Source organism: Scophthalmus maximus, chromosome 10 (assembly GCF_022379125.1).
Source record: "Scophthalmus maximus strain ysfricsl-2021 chromosome 10, ASM2237912v1, whole genome shotgun sequence".
NCBI lineage: Eukaryota > Metazoa > Chordata > Actinopteri > Pleuronectiformes > Scophthalmidae > Scophthalmus > Scophthalmus maximus.
The window spans coordinates 9232403-9255266 of NC_061524.1; the positions used below are offsets into that span (position 1 = coordinate 9232403).

Sequence of the window (22864 nt, forward strand, 5' to 3'; positions counted from 1 at the left end):
GACGAAAGGATGAAGGTAGCCTCTCTTTGATAATCTGAATGATATTGTATATGGAGTCACATTAAACGTGAACTTAAACTTTGCAACGATGGCGCACTGTAGATAATGACTCTGTTCAACAGGACAGCAGATCTAAAAGCAGGCTCTGCTCCTCAGCTGAGCGGAGTTCATGTCAAAGGTTAATAATGTGCTCCTGTGAGATTGCCCCGGTGAGCTCATCTGTCACACTGAGCGCTCTGGGAAATGAACTGGTTAATTAAATGAGAGGAGGAGGAGGATGTGACAAGTGATCAGCATTTCACAGTTGACTGGATGTGGAAATGGGAATGGCGCTTTGGTGTTTTTTGGTTAATGGAAAAAGCAAAATGCAACCGTTAGATTGGATGAAATGTGTTTTGGAGATGTAGATGCTGTAAATTCATGTCTGACATCCACACTGACACACATGACCTATATAAACATTGACAGACATTCTTATTTTATATGTCATTCCCTCCACGAATTGTGATTGATTATTTTTACCCCAAAAGTGATTCCAAGCATGTGCATCAGAAAAAAGTAAGTAGGATCCATTCTGCCCTTTGACCGCTTTTTATATTGGTGTGAGAGTTATAAAGATGAGCAGTGACTGGTGGTGTTTTCCAGTAGCAACATGGAGCTCAGGATACTGCCACGAGCAAGTCTGACTTGGTTCATCCTTGTTGCCAGCAGCTATGGACGACACGTGAAATCAGGTGAGTCTTGTCTCTGATTCCATGGTCGAGGATGTGGATGGTTTTGTTCTGGTTTTTGTTGCTGCTGTGGTTCTTCATACAGGATTCTACCGAAGAGCAGCCCCTTTATGTAAAACCTCAAAAAATGCTGTTGTGATTTCATTTCTCATGTCTTCGTTTGCTCCTTGTCATCACGGGTTCAAATCTAATAACAAATGGACCCGGTCAGTTGTTTGAGAACCTACGCAGTCGATGATATTGAGTCAGAGTTATGGTCTTGATGGTGACGGTGATCTGAAACACCCTTCTGCTATCTTATATTTATGATGTACAAAAAGCTTTGTGTGCCAGCTGTAAATCATCAAGCCATTACAGGACCCGGTCTGAAAATGGACCAGGCTTTGTTAACATTTCACAACCAGCTGACGGAAGAAGTGGAGGTTTCCTACACATCAGATTATTGCTACAAGGTAAAGGGTTTATACGGTCTCTGTTTGTCTCTTCCCTCCTCCTCCCCCATCCATCTGTCCAGGTTTCTCTCTTTGCTGAGATATTGATACGTGTACATACTCCCATCATGATGCCAACAGAACCTGGAGAATAGTGAATATTATGTCTCTGCATTTTTGTTAGTAATTTGAAAAGCTTCCTGCTTTTTAAATGAATGATTTTAGAGATCTGAGGAGGGGAACCCAAGTATTTTAAGAAAGAAAAAGCAAACATTTGATGAAACTTAAATAAAAACATAAAACGATTTGCATAATAAATGTTTTTCCTTTCTTAACGTATCTTGACTAATACATTGTCAAATTCTTTATTTTACCCTGCCCATTCTCTGTATTCACCTGTTACATATGTAAATTTTACTTATTTTACATACTTCTCTTACCTTTCCCACCCCTAATCCTTAGTTTCCCCACTTATCTTTTAGTAGATCATTAGGAGCAGCCAAGCCTTGAAACCATATACCTTTAATCCTTCAGACCCTCTCAGATTTCTCTCGAGACCCCTTTGAGGACCACTGTTCTAATCTAGACTACAGGATTTCTGATGGTTTTAAATCAGTGCTGTGCCTCTTTTCACTTCTCAGTGTGTGTACCAGCATTTGGCCGACGTGAAACCCAACAACCACAATGCATCTGCGGTCGTCAGCACTAAATTCACTCTGACTGTGCAAGTGGAGTCACAGAGCAGGAACGCAACTCTCTGCAGGTAACAAGTCTGATATTCTGACAAAGCACCAGTAACATGAAGCCAGCTGTTTTTAATTTACAGTCCAGAGAGTAAAAACTGCTGATTTGTTTCCTGTTTACTCATAATGACTCGGGGCCTGTGGGATTGTATTGCTCTTGTCTGCAAGATATAATATAGTGCGGTGGCATCCGATGATTGCGTCAGCAGTCCGCGTGATTATTTACAGGGCTGGGGGAGTAATCCTGACCTGCTCTCTGGACCTGAGTGATGCCCTCCCTTAAACCACCTCGCCGGCTATCGATCAGGAGCCTTTTTGGGGTTAATAAGACCCGACATTCCAATATTGATGAAAAGGGCTCTTTAAAGCTCCTAAGCCTCACGTCCTGTGGAAACCTCCGTGGGGATGTTGACTGGAGGAGACTGTTGCCATATTTATAAACAATCAGTACTGACAAGATACCAAGGCAGAGCTTTCCATTTGGGGGTCACCTGTAAACATGGTGCCAAGGATTCAGTTGCAACACGACAGGCTTCTGCTGCTTTTTCTGGAACCTCTCGGAGGCCTGCTCTCGGGCTTCTTGGATCAATGCTGAGGTCTCTAACCAGACTGTGCTGCTATTGATTTCCTTCTGCCTTTGAAATAACACTCCGAGTGATAGCTAGTATGTCATCCCCACAGTGGATCAATATGAGCGTGTAATGCGTGATTTGGGGGCCTGAAAGTGGAGCTGGTGAGAGGACAACATCTAGACACTAGGTGGTGCTCTCGAGCCGTGTAGGTGTTGTGAAAGACAAGAGGAGAGAAAAAATAAAAAATTGCATTTGTTCTTCTGAGGAAAAGCAATGTCTGAGGGGATCAAATCAAAACAACCTGTGGTGTGAGGGGCTTTCCGCTGTTTTGGTTGCAGGTGGAGTCGGACATATGGAGAAGGCGGTCACTACTCTGTGTGGATCCAGATGTCAGAGGCCGCCGGTGATCCAGGCTGCACTCACACTGTGGCTAAGAGAGCAAACAATGCCCACCTGCGTAAGTGCACAACACTGATGACGTATACGAGATGATGAAATTCACTCATCAGCGGGATAGTTTTGAAAACCTGACCGGGAATGACAGCGAGGGAACCTGTGTCCGCGCTCCGGCCCCGAGCCTTTGATCCGCTCTCAACTTAATTGAGTCGGCAAAGAGGAAAATCACTCGGCTTGTCCACATCTATGGAACAGTAATTCTCATCCATCTCTCGGGACATGATGTGTATTGATCAATTAAGACATGGTGTCTTGAAAAGGGATAAAGAGAAAAAGCTTCTCTTGTTTGTTTTGAAGGCCTGGCTCCGCGAGTGGGGGATTGTGGGTAATGCATTAGGGAGTGTGGAAGGATTAGGCCGTAATGGGATTTTGAAAGCGTCTCCCTCCATAATGTACACTCTACTTAACAATATTGCAGATTATGTTGTAGATCAGACTTTTAAGGCCAAGTAGCCATTATCCAAGCAGATCTATGGTCAGTGTGAATGCACCCCTCACAGTATGATGAGCTTCCATTAGCTTTACAGACCGGTGATTATACAAACTCCCCGTAGGACTTGCTCAGCTTAAGTAATGGTCTGGTCAGCAGCTCAAGACAGGTTAGAGTTGCCCTGCTCGGGAATTTCAAAGTTGACTTCAGCGTCTCTCGCATTGATCGGCCGCGTGCCTTCATGAGGACAATTGCCGTGTGCGGTGTTCTTCAAGGATGTATTTCTGTGCAGCTGCTATCAGATCCAGCCTTTAATCGTGTTAGTACTGTATTCTGCATTGTACCACAAACCGCAAGTCACCTGCCGAGGCCTTAATTCTTACAAAGAAATCCAAGATATTGACGGATATTAAGTGTTTGACTTAAGCAAACGTATTGACGGGCTAAACTTAATCCAGTTGTTTCAAATACCCCCATTCATTTTCAATTCATTCTGACCGTGACCCATAGAGTGAACACGCTGTGACCTGGTGTTGTTTCACTTCATGTGCTGAGAGCTTTATGGTGTTTTTATGAGTGGACACCAGCGATGCCAGGACTTTCCTGAGGCGATTAAGTGACCACTCTTTGTTCAGAGTGGATGTCACGGTGTGAATTCAGCTCAGGTTGAAATGGCTTCTTTTTGTTTGTTTTTCCACCGAGGACAAACACGGCACCTACTGCCCCAGTATTTCCCGCTGTTTGACGCAAGAAGACCAAACTGATATCCTGAGTCCGTGTGTCATAGTTTTATAGTCAGAAAGCACAGCTGTCAAATGTCTCACTGTTTTCCAATCCTGCTGAGGCTGATGGGTGAGCAATGATGTGGCAAACTTGCATTTCTGTCCGCAGGAAAGAAGGTAAAAAAAAGTAAGTGGTATTTAGCATAATCTAACACTAGTCTCTTTTATAATACATCTGTCTACATTATGCAGTGACTGAAACATCAGCTTTTTGTTTCAGCCCCATCTTTGTTATGTAATTATCTTGGAAAATGTCATTGGGGTTTTTTTCGCAAACAAAAAAACCCAATGACCCAATCGCAAACCCTCGTACTGTTTTTCATCCTGACCCCAGTGTAGTCTTACATTTTCGTTTTCAGATGCCTGTAGGCTTAGATTACCCAGAGTGATTGTTCGGTGATGGATCGACCAAGAGTTTTCCATTAGGCTCTTGTTTGTCACTTGAGGGATCGCCTTTGACACGGCTTGATTCCCACGGGGGAGTCTGGAGGCGAGTGAAGCAGACAGTTAGGACTGGTTTATCGGGCCTTTTATATCCAGTCAGATTCTATTTCGATAGAGATGTACAGTATAAAGCTCCGGACATGGACGTCCGGACATTTTTAAAACAGTTGATTCCACAACTGCCATTCGTAAACATGATCCTTTTGCATTGTTCCATCAGCTCTTCTGGTTTCAGCTCTTGTACTGGCCACAATCGCTCTTCTGTTCATTGTGGCGCCCTATATATACAGGTACTCCTATGTTTTTCACATCATCCACAATGAAAATACCATTCTGCACTGATCACTCTTCCATCAGAACCAGGCGTACCAGACTTGTCCTTTTTACAGGAGGCGTTGTACGTCAAACTTTATTAAGACCATTTGCTGCCAATGCACTCAGCACTCATTTGACAATGTAAGTAAAATACAGCCACTGATGATTAATGTTTCAATACACACAATGAGATGTCACAGATGCATGATTTGATTGATTAGATTTCGATCAATCGTAAACCAATCAAAGGATTTTCAGCAAATGAGTGCTTAGGTGGTAGTCTCTCTCGCATCAGCTGCGCAATTTTGACAAGTTCCAGATCCGCCATCGAACCCACAGATTTGTCCTGTGATAATGTGTGTATGAGAAAATATATATGGAAAATTATATATGTTTTTATATGTCATGATATATATGTCTCATTATTATTATAAGTTCTTGTTTTGTTTTTCTGAAATCAAAGCATTCATTGAAGCACAATGCAAACTTACTGCACCACCTTTATTTCTTTCTGCAGAAACTTATTGACTTTATGCTTTATTGTAATCAAACATTAAAGTAGCCTTAATCCAACAGTTACACTGAATTATTTTCGTTGGCCAACTCCGCAGCCTGAGATGCATACCAGAATTGCTCAGAGACTCCAGTCATCAAGTCGTTTGGGAGACACTAATGGAATGATTGATACAAATGTTAGCAGAGCCAGTTGTACTGCAGAGTTACATACAAGCGATGAAGCAGAGCGTTGTATCCAGCCAATCATCTTTGCTTGATGGCAAGAACTGCTGGGTATTTTTGGTGAGCATGAATGGCTCCTCTCATTCTCCCGGGCGAGATGTCTCGGTCTTCCATATGCTGTCTGTGTGGCAAGCAGATCCATCATAACATATTAGTGCTGGTGTCTTCCTGCTCTGGCTCTTTAAACTGCTGCGTAGAGGCCAGTGAGTCAGGCTAATCCAACTGAGAGGGCAACAGGCCAGAGTCATCTCAATGCTGCCTTCAGAGAGAGGCACCGACCGCCTGCACAGAGAATGACCCCGAACAGAGAGTTGCTCAACCTCGTATTGAGGGGTTATGGACAACGTGGCATTTTTGGCTTTTGTTTTTGTCAATAGCTTTACATCTCAGGTCAATTATAGTAATGTAAAAACCTTAAAACTATTATTATGCATTAGACGTAACTAGCTGATGTGTACAAGCAGCATGAGGCAACTAACAGAGATCCTGAGATAAAACTCAAACAAATCCGTTTAAAGCTGCAAATACCCTGTAGATTTGTATTAACATTTGATTAGATTACAAAATGTTATGCGAAAGGGCTCGCTCATTGTGACAAACCCGCAGAGAATTGTAATCTGTCAATTGTGTTTCAGTGTTTTTCAGCTTGTTGTTTTGGTTCGGTGTTTCTGTCCATGCATTTCTGTGCATACAGCACCAAAGGACCGACAGACAAAGTTAGCAGCTACTTAGCACAGAGCTTTTCCCGAATAAGATCTGGGGGAGACCAGAACAGAAGAAAAAAAGTGCATATTCAGAAACGTGACCAGAAACACATGACTCCAAATGAATACCAATGTGAATTGGAAGGCACACGTTGAAACAACAGGGGTTTAACATACAGCATTTAATAGCCAAACAGTATATGGTGAGTCAGTTTGTCATACAGCCTCGCATGATCCACGCTGGGGTTTATTCAGAAGCCATGACATCATTTTGTGCACCCACTACCCACTTGTGTCTCTACAGGATGGAGCACATTCTCATGAAGCTGAGCACAACACCACCAAAGCTAAACCAACACGTCTGCGCTCACTGGACACTTTCCGGGGGTATGTACCGCATCAACAACCATCCCGTTTATCAGTCTATCGCCACATGCCGCTCGTTCACATGCTAATTCTTTTTGGAGCAGTCAGAGACATGATAAACATCTACAGGCCCAGCATAAAGAATAATTACAGGGGTCACAGTCTGGCCACAAGCTCCCCCAAGCTTTTGTTATCAGGCGGTATGGCTTTGGGCATGATTTCTGATATCAGCGCGTCTCGGGTTTGGAACAGTGTGTTTCTGTTGGACAGGAGTGATGCATGTGATTGAATCTGGGCTCCCTGCTTGCCTTAATTGTGGCCTGGGGGTAGACACAAAGCACGCCTCTCTGGAAACAGGATGCTGGTGTGGCTTTGACCTCCCCCTCGCCAAATAATTGATGTAATAATATCGTCAACATATCAGCACACATCCACACAGTCATAGATCTCCTGCCAAAATGGAGAGCAAGAGGAAATCCAGCAGCACAGAGGCAGCATCCAGCTGACGACCGGCATCTTTTCAGTGTGTGGCTGTCTTTTGGATGAGATGCCGTCTGAAACCACCATGCATATGTGCACAATCAGAAATACCACATAGTTTATTTAGTTTGGGCTGAAACGGTTGAAAACATTCACACTAGAATTTGCAAAGATTCAAGGAAATCATGCTTTTCAATTTAATTTCCTTTTAGTTGCACTTGCAGCCGCAGTACTGTTCAATCTTATTAGCTGAAATGTCACTCTCGGGTTTCAAATACTTGTCGCATATCGATATCCTGATTGGCAACACGGGATATTCTCATACCTGACAACACACTTAATCACACCGTGACTCAGCGCTCAGGATTAACGCTGTGTGCCTCCTCAGCCCTGTGACTTATGATCCATACTCCTGATAAGTAGCAACTTTCTACAGAGAACAGACGCATCAGTCATCTGCTATAAATGCTGAGACATTTCTGAAGGCAAAAGGCTTTTCTGTGTGAGCTGAAAGGTTTTTCCGATCATTGCTCAGGCTCAACCGACATGATATACAGAGAACTGTGGGGTACAGTTGCGCGTTAATTTTTCTAAAAGGATTTGGATCTTAATCTTGTGCCGCCTCGCCAAAAGCCTGTTGCTGGTTTTTTACTGTTGAAAATCGCACCGTCAGTAGTCAGCAGTGCCATAGAACACAGGGAACAACTATTACATCAAAACAATGATTTGCCGGCTGCATTTAACACCAGGTGGCTGATTCATCCTGTGCCTTATTTTGACTAAGCTCCAAGTTTTCCTCCGATTCGGTTTCAGAAATATGCTCGGATGTTTGGCCACAAAAATGCACCTTGGCATTTCCACTCAAGCAGTAATTTATTATGACTAGATTGGGTGTCCGTGTACTTGATATTGACATCACAGCAGGTAACCCTATACTCTGCAGTGATATTGCAACAGGGAAATGTACTAAGCTAATATTCTAATTGGTATTACATGTGCAGTGCTTCAAGTCATAGAGGTCCATCGTCTATCACTGAGTCATAACCAGTTGTCACTGCATTACAGACACGTCTGTCTGTAATCTGTTAGCTATAGATCATACGTACTGATTTGCCAGACATGAATTAAGTCTATTACTGCAGTGACAAATGTTCAATGGAGAGCTTTGGAGGGATATTCACCACTTACACCTGATTAGGAACCTAGAAACACGTCTGTGGTGCTTCAGCCTGGACATGATCTGTTCTTGTATTAACTTTGGTGCAATATTAAAACAAAGTGATCTCAGCCCCATCATATCAATTAAGCACTCATAGTTCCCCCTTAATCATAATTAGCAGGTACAAGGGTGGTGCACGTGCATGCTCTTATTCTAAATCAGACACCCAGAGTGTTTTAATCAAAAAGATGACCAACAAGCCACGGTATTGCTGTGATTTTCACTGGGTCTCATCTGGCTAGCAATTTAACCTTTCTCTTTGTCACTATGGCAACTAATGGATATGTTCGTCAAAAATTAAACGATAGTCGGTGTGCGTGTGTGTGAGAGAGAGAGAGATCGGGGGAAAAAGAGTACATGGACACGTGCACCATGGTTTAGTCTACTTTAATAGCCCCTTTTGAGATGATAGTGGCCGATTAAAATCTTGTATCAGCAGGTTGGGGCTAAAAGAGCTGTAATGGCTTTGGTGCACCTCTTAATTTAATCTGGGCAGAACAACAAGAGGAGGCAGAGGCAGATGCACTGCACCTTATCAGGCAATCTTGTTCTTAGAGGTTGCACTAATCTTGTTTTGCCGCTTAAAGACCTCCTTATGATTTATTTTTTTATTAAACAACACATGAATCAAAAGCATAAAGTATTTAGGATGGTGAAAGGATCGAATCTGCCTCGGGACAAACCCTGTGTAGCTGCTTCAACCACGCCACCATTTACATTCCCCTGCATGTTTGTGTTGTGTAATGGCGGCCGGCCATTTTCTTACATGCAACGCAAACACCCTTTTTTTTCTCCCCCCTAGCGTCTGATTCAGTGAAGCAGCGCTGGCCAGTGCTAAAGTATAAAGTGTATCATATATTAGCCACAAAGGCTTTAGTCAGCACTCCTGCTTGAGGAGATCCAGAGGACGAGTGTTCATTTCCTGAGTGATTCATAATGCTTAGATTGCATTACCTTGCATTCGGAGTGTGCCTCTTTAACTTTAATTCAGAAGTTTAAAATTGAAACAGATTCAGAAGTATTGTCGTTGGATTGTTAGAAGAGAGTTCTAAATAATTTTATTATTATGCATTTCACATTTTTAATAACAGTTTTCACACATTTGTTTTCATTTACTATTTGCTGGTGCGTGAAGGTTAATTCCATCGATTCACAAAATTGTGTCGTATAGGGCGTACTCATTGTTCTGTCTTTGTAGGTTTGCCCTGACAGTGATGGTGTTTGTGAACTATGGTTGAGGAGGCTACTGGTTCTTTCAACATGCACCGTGGAATGGTTAAGTAAAGTCAAACAGGAGACAAAAAAAAAAAAAAAAGCAAAATGAAAGTAGCCTGCACAGTACAACCTGTATTGTGCGTGTAGCAGTTTGCAATAATTTAATACATTTCCCTTCATCCGCCGTTCAAGCTTATTTAGCACCAAAGAACTCATAGTTGTCAACGTGTTTTATCGACAGAGCAGGTGCTTCTATGCCTTCCTCACACGAAGCCTGATGTGAAATGAATGCGTGAAGTCGAGGGAAATGACTCAATGGCGGATTTCTCTTCATCACGTCTGCAGCATTTTCTGACCCATTGTCACTAATCATGATAAATGCCGCCTCAAACCAAACACACAGGATGCCATTCCTCATACAAGCCGAACCAACGCTGCAATCCATAGATGTTTACTGTTATTAACAACCAGGGAGGAGAGGAGGAGGAGGAGGGATGAGCGTTTAAATGACAGCTTGGAGAATATGGGAGGGTGTAGTGAGTGAGTGACACTCCCCTGTGCTAATTACCAGTCTGGAGGTAGCCCTTGAGCAGGGCACCTGTAATCGAAGGAGACAATTCTGTTCCCTGGGTGAATAAAAGTTTAAAAAAAGAAAAACCTAAATGTCACTACAACTTTTATGAAATGTGTGTCATCGTTTAGGGGTGTTCCCAATTTAAATTTTATAATAGCCTCTTCAGCACATCTACAGGGATGTATTGATTTCATGGGGGTTTGATTGATGAATTCTCTTTGCTGCAGAGCTGCTACTGTCACAGGAGTGAAGACATTTATTAATCACACCTTTTCAAAATGTAGAATTAATGACAGAAGAGGAACTTTAGCACACAGCAGTGTTCTTAATTCATCTCCTTGTCCTTTTTTATTGTCTGGATTGGAGAACTGTGAACGGCATGAAATTCGAGTATCTGTGTTGATAATAATATGTATCTCTTGATTTGTTGCAGGTTTAACGGTGGCAGACCTTGTCATGCCATGGTAGGTGATACAGGAGGACTGTTAGTTACTTTCAGTCCTATTTCAGTACACAAATATGCTTAGTTTTTATGTATTTTAATTGTGTCGCACTGTTTCCTCCAGGTTTGTGTTTATCATCGGGACGTCAGTGGTCTTGGCGTTCAGATCCATGCAGAGGAGAGGAGTGAGCCGCCTCCAGCTGCTGCGCAAGTTCACCTGGAGAACCATCGTCCTCCTGCTGCTTGGCTTCTGCTTCCTCAACTACTCTCCAAGAGACGGACCACGTAGGTGCACACGATGTAGCACACACTGTAATTGTTAATGGAACAAATACATTGTACGTGTACGAGCTTGTTCTGTACCGGGGAAATTATTGAAACCAAGACTTTGACGTGTCTGATTATAGGTCCTTCTATAACACGTACAGTAATTTCAATCATTATCATCAGTGGAGAACAGATTGTGTTAATGCACCTGTCCAACCGAAAAAAGTTAAACAAACTGCATTTGCTGTGTGTAACATCAAATAATTTCAACTTCTGTAAGACGGCATCAATTAATCAATTTGCCAAAAGCAATTATTTTAATAATCGATAGAAACTTAAAGTCATCATTCAAGCAAAACCACCAAAATGTGGGTGGATTACTGGGTATAGCTTCTTCCAGCTTCTAAAATGAGATCAATTGATAATTTTTTCAAGCCACAATATTGTATTAAACCGAATATGTTCAGTTTTAGTCTGTTGATCAGATTTTTAATAGACAGTTGAAAAATGATCATGCGGATTAATATATTATAGAAAATTATTGTTGCAGTCCGACATATCATGTGAGATGATCATATTGATCATGTTTTGATTATATTGGATATGTTCATACAATAAAGAACCCAAAATGGCCTTTTTTTCACAAACTGCAGTTAGTCCGGTGATGATGACGATGTGTTAAGATCCAGATTTGTGGGGCTGTTCTGGGGTGTAAAGAGGGGGAGCAGGCTGAAAATCCCCATATCATTGTTCACCTGGGGATGCACAGGGCGCCCCTCACACATTAGCCATTCCCAATGCTAATGGACTTTCATGGGTGGATGTCTGGATAACAGGGTTAGCAAAAATATTGTTATTGTGTGTGCAGTCTCAAAATCCAGCACCAGGGGACATTTAACCGAGGCAGATTGAGCAAAAACAACCCGCTGTGGTAATGGACAATTATAAACAGATAGTGTTACACCCTTCAGCCGCATGCAGCTGCTGTGGAGGCTGCTGCCGGAGCTGCTCATAACAGCACAGTGACTTTTACCATAAACTGCAGCTTTGCCCTCCGTCTCCAAGGACGTCCTTGGCAGTTCAGTAGCCGGGTTTGATCTAATAAGAGAATGGAGACGTATCAGCTCAATGTTAAACCATTTCAGTGGCAGATGAGACAGAAGACGGTGTTAACCTTTAACATCAAGTATGAGTCATTTCAAATAAATCCCCTCATGGTTAAATGTCCAAATCATCATTAAAGCAGTGTGAAGGACGTGGAAACTCCAGTTTTAGTAAGACTTGCAAACTTGTTTTTTTGATTTAGAAAGGTACTAAGTAACAGATTTACTTACAGTTAGAGTTAGCCTAACCCTAACCCTGACCCGTAAATAATAATTTGTCATTAAAGATTTTATCTCTGACTATCTGACATTGTTTATTCTTTGTTGGACATTCTTTGTTACAAGAGAAGATGAGTCAGATGAAGATGAGGTTCCAGATTCCAAACCTTACTGTTTAAGGGTCTTTTAATTTTTTTTAAAACAACACCTTTTAAAAAGTTTTTGTCTTAGCTGTTAGTGCTACTGTCTGATGGCTTCACACAGCTCTGCTCACTTCCAGGAGAAGCATTATTTTATTCAATCTATCACTGAAAGTGCTCAGAGATGGGAAATAAACAGAGCCTTCACTACTTAAATGATATCGAACGTCCGAAAGGTCTCAAATTCACAGGAAAAAAAAATGCATATACCCTGATCAGAGTGTGAAACAAACGGTGTTGCAACCTCCTGCAGTTCACTTTAAAACAATATCTTTCACAATGATTTTTTTAATATCTAAGTGACAGTTTTGTGGGGCAACACATGCTGTAAATTATCCTGGACGGGGTTGTAGCCTGCATATTTAACCAATGTGACGTTAGTGAGAGCTTCCTCTTTTCCTGTGAAAAGGGCGATTTCCGCCTTCTATTTGATTTGAACAGATCAATGATTGGGATTGCATTGTTATTACCAGCACATTGTGTGGCAAAGAGGTTTTCAATTAACTAATGTGTAGATAACCATCAATCTCTCTACCAGAGGCCTATCCAACCCAATTTGTCGAGACCAAGAGATAAGCTTCCCACCTTCTTGACACCTTCATATCCTGAAGGCTGACACCATTCCTGTGTGTGTCCATCATCCTCCCTCAGGAAGGATGTGATCAAAGTCCTGATTCGCTTTAATCTGCAGGAATAACTCCACACCATTGAGTTACATCTGCGCCTCATGTGACCTTTATGTCCTTCATGTATATAAAGGTATTAAGGTGCTCAGTGCTGTTGCGTGTGTTCATGCTGCGTGTTCTTGACTGTGTTCTAGTATCCTGGTCCTGGCTGCGGATTCCTGGAGTGCTGCAGCGTCTGGGCTTCACCTACTTTGCTCTGTCTCTGCTGCAGACTTTCTGGGGACAGAGAGAAATCCCACTGACATCGGTGAGCAGCCCTGTCAAGTTCAATTCCCCATTAGACACAAAGGGGGGAGACGCTGAAGAACAGCAACTCTGAAACAAGACGAACACACAATCTTTGGCTGTACTTGACCAATGTAGAACTTCAGCAAGCGAACATGCATCATCCAACTGCTAAATTTGCACTGAACACAAGGTACAGCGGAGGTGTTTCATAAGCCACATTATTGGACAAATTTATGCTGAATCTTTCACACATTACCAGATGAAAAGTCCAGGGGGTTCAGCGTGGTCAGTAGGATACATCTACTGGGAAACATGGACGACTGTGCAAAATCTTGTGCCAATTCATCAAGTGAGTTTAGAGGTGTTTCACTGCATAAGTGCAGATTTTGACCTGCCGGTTTCATCAGATAAAAAGTCAGGGGATGAGCAAGTCATTAGGATTCATCCTCTTGGCACAATGATTCATTCTCTCTACCAAATGTCCAATAGATGACCGGCAGACAGACTGACACAGTATTATTCATAAAGCCTAAAACAATAAGCTAATTTACAGTGTTGTGTTGTATGTTTTATTACTATTTTAACTTTTAAGATTTGTGTATGATGCAGTATCACTGGTGGAACCCCATCCAGGATATGGTCCTGTATTGGCCCCAGTGGCTAATAATCATCCTGCTGGAGACTCTATGGCTGTGCATCACCTTCCTCATGCCTGTACCCAACTGCCCCACGTAGGTCCATGCAAGTCTCCAGCTGACACATAACTGACCCGAGTCCAGTCTGCTCATTAACGCGCCGTGCACTAATGCTAAATGTATGAATTTCATCCGCCTCTCCATGCCGAGGGTATCTACAGTTACAGGGCTGTTTGCGCTGCAGCAGAGATGCCTGTGTGCACCTTGTGTTGCTGGTGATTTATGGTTCCAGTGGTGGATGCTTCACAGGGCATAATTAGCCAATCTCAGTCTGTCATGTGCAATAAGAGGAGCAGAGGCAGAGGATCCATCTTCCTCGCTCTGTGTCTTCTGCTCAGTGCTGCTTTATGTGTTTTTCCCCATTTCTGTGACCCCGAATGCCAGACTGTGAGTTTAAATAGTAGCACGTGTTTCCCCCACATCTTTTTTTTCGAACAACCGGTTGTTTTAAATTTTTTTGGATTGAATGTGAGGATATTTGGTGAACACAAACCTCAAGAAAAAATAGGAAAAACTGTCAGAGGAGCTTCCCCTCAAACTATTTATTTTTCAACTAATCACCGTTACACTCTTGTTTGTTATCAGAGGATATTTGGGAGCTGGTGGAATCGGGGATGACGGTCTTTACCCAAACTGCACTGGAGGAGCAGCAGGATACATTGATAGATTGATGTTTGGTGACAACATGTACAGATACCCCACATGCAAAGTAAGATCTTTACCACACTATTTATTAGTTCATCTATCTGTCAGAAAAACCTTGCAGCTGAAATTAAAACCATTCGAACAACCTTGCTGCTTCTTTTCATTTTTCTTTATTCAGGAAATGTATCAGACCACACAGCCGTTTGACCCAGAGGGGGTCCTGGGTACAATCAACTCCATCGTCATGGGATACCTGGGGATGCAGGTAGGACAGATCATCTATTTCTCTTCCATGAGTCAACAAGTTATTATTCTGTTGTCCTGTCAGGTGTTTTTAGATGAGCTCATATTATTCGGTTGTCATGGTTTAGCTTCACATCACTGTCTTCGTAGGGACTTACTGTTAGGGCGGTTGCCAGCAAGTAACCTGGACATGGTTCCTGGGAAGGCATAATTTGGGTGAACTACCCCTTTAAGTCATCACAATACTGACACCTGATAGTACGAGAGCAGCAGCTTCTTACCACACTTGTCCAGTGAAGGTTTTCTCATCAAATAAAGATAACACATTCAAAAGATCAGCTGTAAAAACATAACAGTCCAGCAGCATGTGTAGCTGTGATTTCTTTTAATTACTCCATTCATTAATTCATTTTTGGAAAGTAAACAAATAAATTTAGATAACAGAGCTTATTTACCAAGAAGATGAGTGATGTTCTCTACTGATAACTTTATCTTAAAAGGTTATTAAAGTCCCCATTAAGGGTAGAGTAAGATTCTCTGCACTTAAATGAAGGTTATGTGAAAGACTCTTTGCCGCCTAATTATAAGTGCACAGCTGCCGTCCTTTATTGACAAAATGATGTCAGAAAGTGGGGAGAGAGCGTTTGGTCTTCAGACCTGAGTCTGTGATGGCGACACTGTCACTTATAACCATTTGCGCTGTGGGAAGTTGCCGGGCAAAAGCAGCCACATTTCTCAATTCCCAGTGGGCGGTTAGCTCTGAGCCCTTCAGTCAGCGAGTCTTAGACGACACGCCAGGTGTCCGCCGCCCTCCTCTGTGTTCGCCCGTGCTAATGTCCTCGGCTGAAACATATTCATCATCACCAAATTAATCAGTGGGTGCGGATGACTTGAACCCAACATCTGTCCCGACTGGATAGGAGAAATGTGACCGCCACGTCAGGGACACAATATTGACACCCACATCCCAGGCCTATTGAGTTACCGGAGAGCAAATACACGGACGGAGCGGTTGTTGGTGTTTACATGGTATTTCTCATTAAATGTATGATTGAATGAGTCGTGGTCTATCTGCTTATCTCTGCCTCCTTCTCCACAGGCTGGGAAAATTCTAATTTTCTATAAGGAGAGAAACGTCCATGTCCTCTGTCGATTTCTTGTGTGGGCCGTCATCCTGGTATGTTACAGTATGTGGAGGTTTTAAACACAGCTGATGAGGGAAATGAGTGTGAAAGTCAACTGATAAGTTGCAACCAAGACAACAAATCGCTTGAAACATCTTCCTGCTTCAATGACTCACACACAGCCCAGCGCTTATATGGGCTTGTTGTTTGACTTCGCCTTGCAGGTAAACTCTGCAATGTGTTTTCCAGCCACTCGGGTATTAGTCATAGCCGCCAAAGCCATTCATTAGAAGGACTTAGGAGGGGACATGTGTGCGATCATAGTACAATTAAACAACATCCATGTGTGACTGTTTCCGGGCAGACATGAGCGCCTCAGGGGGATACACACTGTCTCTCCTTGCCTGTCTGTACCTCACATGTGGTTTTAGATCAGAAGAGTTATGCATATTACTTACAGATTTCTGCAGTCAGCATATTGGCATCTAATAAAGGAAATGATCAATTTGATATACCTGCAGCTAAGTCTCAGGAAACTTTTACAGTCTCTATACACAACGGTTTTGATTAAGTGGTATTCCAGAAACAGATTAAAAACCTTTCAAAACCATAATTAAAGGATGAAACTTGTGATATATCTACTAAGGTAGCATTTCAAGTCATATTTTGGGGGGGATTTGTGGTCATTGTGGGTGGTCTAACAAGACAAAAAGAAGCAAGCTGGCCCCTATATTCGTTTAGAGGGGCAATTTGTCCCACGGGGAGCAGCCTAGTGTTAGACGAGATGGCCCATTTTGCATTTCTAAACCTGTGAGAGGAGGTTGTTAGACTGCCCTAACGAGATGGACGGACATCTGTGAAGAAAAGCCAGACTTATTTGCTGAACTGTGCCTGGCCACTGCTTTTAATGCACACACGGTGACGTGATGCAGAGATGTTGCTTGTTTGCAAAACGGGGTTAGTAGGAGCCTTCATGCTGCGGAGGCAGACATCCTGAACTGGAAGTCCTGTGACCTGGAGCGATGATGGAGCTGCAGGAGCTGGCTGCGTCAGTCAGCCTTGAAAATCAAACAGTGCAGGATGAAAAAGTAGGGGCCAGTGGGCACAGCAAGAGAAAAACATGCAGAAACAGAGACACATCCCATTAGTCTTAAGTTATATGATGGATGTATAGTACCATGTCTTCTCTGTAATTTGATGATAAAATGCTCGCAGTGACAATGCTAACAGAGGCTACTAGTGTTCACACCCTATCTCGTCATGCTAAAGAAAGTTAAAGAAAATTCTAGATCCAGTGCAAAATTAAATGGGTCATGCCCCACTCCTCCACAAAATTTCATGGAGATCGGTTCCGTCGTCCTTGAGTTATCCTGCAGGCAGCAGACAAACAAATGGGGTAATAACATAAAAGTCTGCTAAGGGACTGCAGGTGTTCGGCCACAAACCAAAGGTTAAATGTTGACCCGATGTTCGACACTAAATGAAAAGTAAAGGGATGGCAAAAGTTGTTGAAATGCGTGAGTGATGAGCATTTATGTGACTGCAAATAAAAACATATAATAGCCTATTTGAAAGTGGAAAAATGATAACCATAAAATAAACAGAAAGCTGCAGCATTACATTAGGTCCAAAAATTCAATATATGAAGTGCAGGAAAAAAAGATAATCCTTTATATCGGGGAAAAATCCCAATTCTTTATCTTTGAATCAATTGGAATTCTGTTGTGAGAATTCAGTGTCATTAACCTCCATTCTTAAATCCTGGTGTTGAATCTTGCCGAGTATTATTGTGGAGTTAGTGGCTGGAGGGAAGGGAAATACATTAGACCCATTTGTTTTCTCCCAGAAGCAAAGAGTGATAAAGTAACACATGACTAAATAAATATACATTAGGTTTTTATGTTTTTCCAATGTATCTGATGGCTCACCTGTTAATGCTACACAGAGGATTCAGATGCTACTCAAGATTACGGTGTTGCGGACAATATATTCAGGATCTTACGGTGTTTAGTGATGGATCAATGCAGGGAGTTAAAATCCTGGCTAACTGAAATAGAGAAAAATAGTGAAAAGAAATAGATTCTCTCACGTTGCAATGGTTGACAGAGAACATGGCCCGTTTGTATTGATTTTGGGAGCAGATACAGACCTGTGTGTAAGTACAGAATAGAATCCGTCCCAGGTGTTCTGCTTGCCTTTGGTTTCCCCGTTAATCTCAGTGCCTGAATCTATTCTTAGTCCAACGAAGTGTTTTCACCAAAACAGAAAGCAAAAATTAGTTTTAGTGATTGGCCTGTTCTTGACATTGACTCTCCTAATGCGATTTCGGCTACGAGGGGAGGAAGGAAGCAGAGCCGAACTGCCTCTTGTTTCAGACATGTGCTCTTGACATTAGCAGGTTTTCCTCGGCGGAGGAGGGAGCTCATTTCTGCACGCACCCAACCACAGGATTGGTATTATCCACATGAGGCTCACAAAGTACCAGAAAGTGTTGACACAGTAAAGGTTTTACACCAGAGTTTGGTGAGGTCTGTGGCGGATTGATATTCAGGGCCGGCCATGCATCTTCTTCCTAATAAACATCAGCCCCTGTTAATTAAAGTCCAACGATCAGGCTCCAGAAGTGAGAGATTGAAATTGAGCGATTGCCCCACATACCAGCCCCATCCCACATCCTGCTGCCTGGATAGCCTGGAGACCTAATCCAGCTCGGCTAGGCTATTTCCACACCATCGATTCTGTCATCTATACACATGATGGATATCCACCTAACGAGCGTTGGATTCTGATCCAGTGCCCTGGGTTTTCGCTCTCGAGCACAAAATGTTTCCAGTATCTAAATCATACGTAAAAAGTAAATAGATGAGACAATAAAAGGTTCCATTGACATAGAGTTCATCAGATCACACCCAGTTCCACTGTATTGTGGTTATTATGGCTGCAGAGTCCACTGGGCCCCAAATGGGTCTAATTCAGTACAGTACACAAATCTCACTGAGGAGAATAATATTCCAGCGCAGTTGATAAAATTGTCATGTTTGCAGCCCGGTGTTGTGTGTGTGTGTGAAGCTTGATGCTGCGCGTTCACCTGACTCTCAGATAATCGGATCATCTGCCGCACTTGCTCGATTCTGTTGCCTCACATTTTAGCGGCCCAATACGGCTTGCTTTATCGCCCTCCATCGATTTGAAATCTGTTTCATTTCCACCCTCAGGGAATCTCTGCAGCCATCCTTTCTAAGTGCACGCGAGACGGAGGATTTATACCTGTCAATAAAAACCTTTGGTAAGTGCTTCCTGACCCTCTAAATCCAGCCACTTTTCCTCACAAAGGAAAGGATGGGCTTCCAACAGGCACAAATCAAGGCTGCTAAAACACACGTTTACTTACCTCTTACAACGGCTTCTACTGTAAATAATCACCCGGGCCTGCCGGGAGTGTGAGGTGGAGCGGTTATACATCCTACCAACATGATCACTCTTCCTTACGGACAGCAGACTTAAGGATGCTTTATCCTCTCTTGCCCATGAAGCTCTCACAACACATTTCACTAGCCCTGGATGATGGGCTCTGGGAAAAGCATCTATATAATCACAGAGCTGTGTAACTGCTCCCAAACGATCATACGACTTTTTTCTGGGGGGAAAAAAAAACAACAAGGCACGGCATCTTGATAAATGTTTGTAAAGATTTGGCATGAAATACAGTGCAATTACTACCTCAGACGCAGATTACTTTACGACCTGTGCAGCGGTTCCACCACGACATTCCCCGTAATATGATGTGAATCATTTTAATGTTTGAGCAGGAAGAATTCCACTTCATCTGTGATGTGTAAGCAAATTCTTCCTGATGTTCCACAGGGGCCCCCGCTAACACTGCGCTCATCCCTTGCATTACCTGACTGGCTTTTATAGGCAGTTCATCATGCACAGGTTATTGAGCTCTTGAGTATGAGTCCCTGCCTCGCTGTCTAGAAGTAATTAACTCCCAGCCAAGAGTCCTTTTTGGCCCCACTTCAGCTTAGATTTTTTTTAAAAAAGCCCAGTGAAAGGAGGCTGTGGGAGGCAGCCATTTTACATTAGATGATATTACATCAAACATTCTTGCACTTAGGAACAGACAGGGACACGGCTGGCTGGCACGGCTCCACGGGGCACGTGCCAAGGATCCGCTGCTGATGCTTTTGACCAATCCAACAAACTGTCCCACCGTTCGCTGGGTTGGCTCGAGAGCCTTTGCGTGTTATTTATCTGCAGCACGAGGATTGATAGACACGGTGTCTTTACACCCTTGTTCACACCGTACTACAAACATTTTAGTGACGCCCAAATGTAAAAATACTGGGCTGGTGTTGTTGTAAAGCACCGCTGATGGTCTGTTTCTCCAGGTCGTTGTCCTATGTGACATGCATGGGCTGTTTTTCCTTCCTGCTGCTGGGAGGCATGTACTTTGTCACTGACATCAAGGGCTGGTGGGGCGGACAGCCGTTCATATACCCAGGTAATGTTTGGTAACAGGGGCTTTCTTGAAGCCTGTAAGTTCATCATATAAATTCTGGAATTTGGGGGGTTTTGGTTTATTGGGGCAAATAAATGTCAAAATCATTTCGTAAACCGTCATGTCATGTTTACACATAATTTTCCTAAATCATGCAAATTGTATATATAAGAAAAATAAATAAAAAGCAATTTTAGCTGTCTGCACAAAGATCGACTTTCACTTATTTGATAACTTTTGGTTTTGCATTGGAAAGGATTCTCGTCAAAATGAAATGTATTTCAAAATCTTTTGGAGATTCACTCAGCTTGGCCGAACATACATATTTTTTCAGTTATCAAGACACATGAAGAATATGACCAAGGCTGAAACACACTGATGTTTTTCTTTAAAACAGAAGAGTCCTGTTTGACAACAACTAGTGCTTGTCTCTCCTGCTCTCCTCCTCAGGGATGAACTCCATCTTTGTGTATGTTGGCCACTCTCTCCTGGGTTTCTACTTCCCATTCAGCTGGGAGATGCACAACCAGCGGAGCCACTGGGAGTGGCTCTTCCAAAGCCTGTGGGGAACCGCACTGTGGGTGCTCATCGCCTACCTGCTCTACAGGAAGAAATTCTTCCTTAAAATATGACATATTTCCTAGGATGCCATTACCTTTTTTTCCCCAATTAAAAACAAACAATGTTCATGATAAGGTTATTATAACTTCTGTTTACTTTTCAGTGATGTACAATCTTCCCACATACATTTGAGTAAATTGTACTGATGCTCATCCAAGTCAGCTGATGAATCGAGCAGCAAAGAGAAAGTGGTTAAAGTTTTTTGTTTTTTTTAAATCAAACACAAGCTGTAGCACAGTGAAGAAAGTATGAACATTTCCATTCATGAAAAACCCAATGACATAGCCAATAGCCAGGTACTAAAGATGATCCACTGATCCACTGTCAGTGTGGGCAGCTGAGGTTTTATTTGATGCCACTTGTTTTGTGCACTGAATACACTGATTAAATCAAATACACTGAGGTGGTACTTAACAAATTAGGCCGAGTGATTCCACTACACACCGGGCCAGCCATTATGAGTCTGTTGCCATGGCCACTTCTCCCCCTCGTGTGTGTTTGCATGTGTGTGTGTGAGCCTGGGTGAACCATCTGCTGTCCAAGTGACGGTACTTTAATAGGGGTCAAGATGCACGACTCACAAAGGAGTGTCATTAATGGGACTGAACCCTCTTGCACTCATTGTATGAGAAAATCAAGGAAATGGCATTAATCCAATTCACCAGAAGCCTCCTCAAAGAGCCTGAGCCCCTTTAAAATGTTGTGACATTTTATTTATTTAATGCACAAAGCCACTTAACGACTGAATCTGACTCAAATGATAATATTTCCTTATGGTTGACAGTCTTATTGAGTGATTTTCACACATTTTTGTACAATGTATATGCTCGGATCAGTTTGCCCTCAGCATCAGGTCAGATGGTGTGTACATCATGAAATGACCATCTAGTTAATGAAATGACACGGCATCGTGCTTCTCCTCCACAGCGAAATCACATTACAACCTCCTCAGAAGCTGCAAGAACATTGCGTAATATGTTGCGGTGGTTTCGGTAACTGTCTTATGAACAGAAATTGTTGTTGGAATCCCACTACGTGCATCCTCCCATCAAGAACGAGACTCCAGTCCATTACTGCTTTCCCTAATCTACTGTGCCGGCAATGGAGACACATAAATGCTTCTTCGTGGGATGAAAATGAAATCGATTCAGACTCACCACCGACGTCTAAAGATATCTTTTGGGTATTCGAATGCAATGAAAAAGCTTTTTTTTATGTAACTGCTTAGCATTTAGCTGACTCATTCAGAGTGACGTATGGTAACTTGCAACAGCATGACGAGCACAGAGCCTCTCGAACATCACAAGTAGCCGCTGGCAAAGATCGGAAGGGTCAAAAAAATGAGAATGTCTAGACTGTGGAGGTGATTAATACTCTGCTTATATTTCAGATTGAATTTCTGCTAATGTCATCCTGCAGCGCTCTGAACTTCATGTCGCTCCATAGCTAGTCAACAGCCCATAGGACACCACCGTGGTCCCACACAAACCACACTTCCTTGCCTATTGATTCTCACTGAGCATATGTCTCAGGATACCTATAGTCTGTCATATGGAAACTTTATCCCCGATGCAATGTTCTCATGCAGACCATTCGGCTTCTTATATTCACATAATGATCCCCGCCTTCTCCCTTGATACAGCAATCAGCGTTAAATTTACCCTGCTATAGGGAGGAGGTGAACATTTGA

The 22864-nt window shown here is 42.7% G+C and overlaps 1 protein-coding gene across 1 annotated transcript; it reads left to right on the plus strand.

The window, feature by feature from the left end:
- The first annotated feature begins 63 nt into the window (after window positions 1-63).
- Window positions 64-21588, plus strand: si:dkey-192p21.6 (uncharacterized protein LOC565246 homolog). The gene is given in 19 exon segments (XM_035605599.2): window positions 64-558; window positions 646-734; window positions 1065-1183; window positions 1804-1925; window positions 2816-2934; window positions 4810-4879; window positions 4979-5045; window positions 6651-6733; window positions 9610-9686; window positions 10634-10664; window positions 10767-10927; window positions 13252-13364; window positions 13955-14076; window positions 14626-14749; window positions 14864-14950; window positions 16028-16105; window positions 19268-19338; window positions 20444-20556; window positions 21004-21588. Coding segments are annotated over 19 exon segments (1845 nt in total). The 5' UTR covers window positions 64-541; the 3' UTR covers window positions 21186-21588.
- Window positions 21589-22864: the final 1276 nt, after the last annotated feature.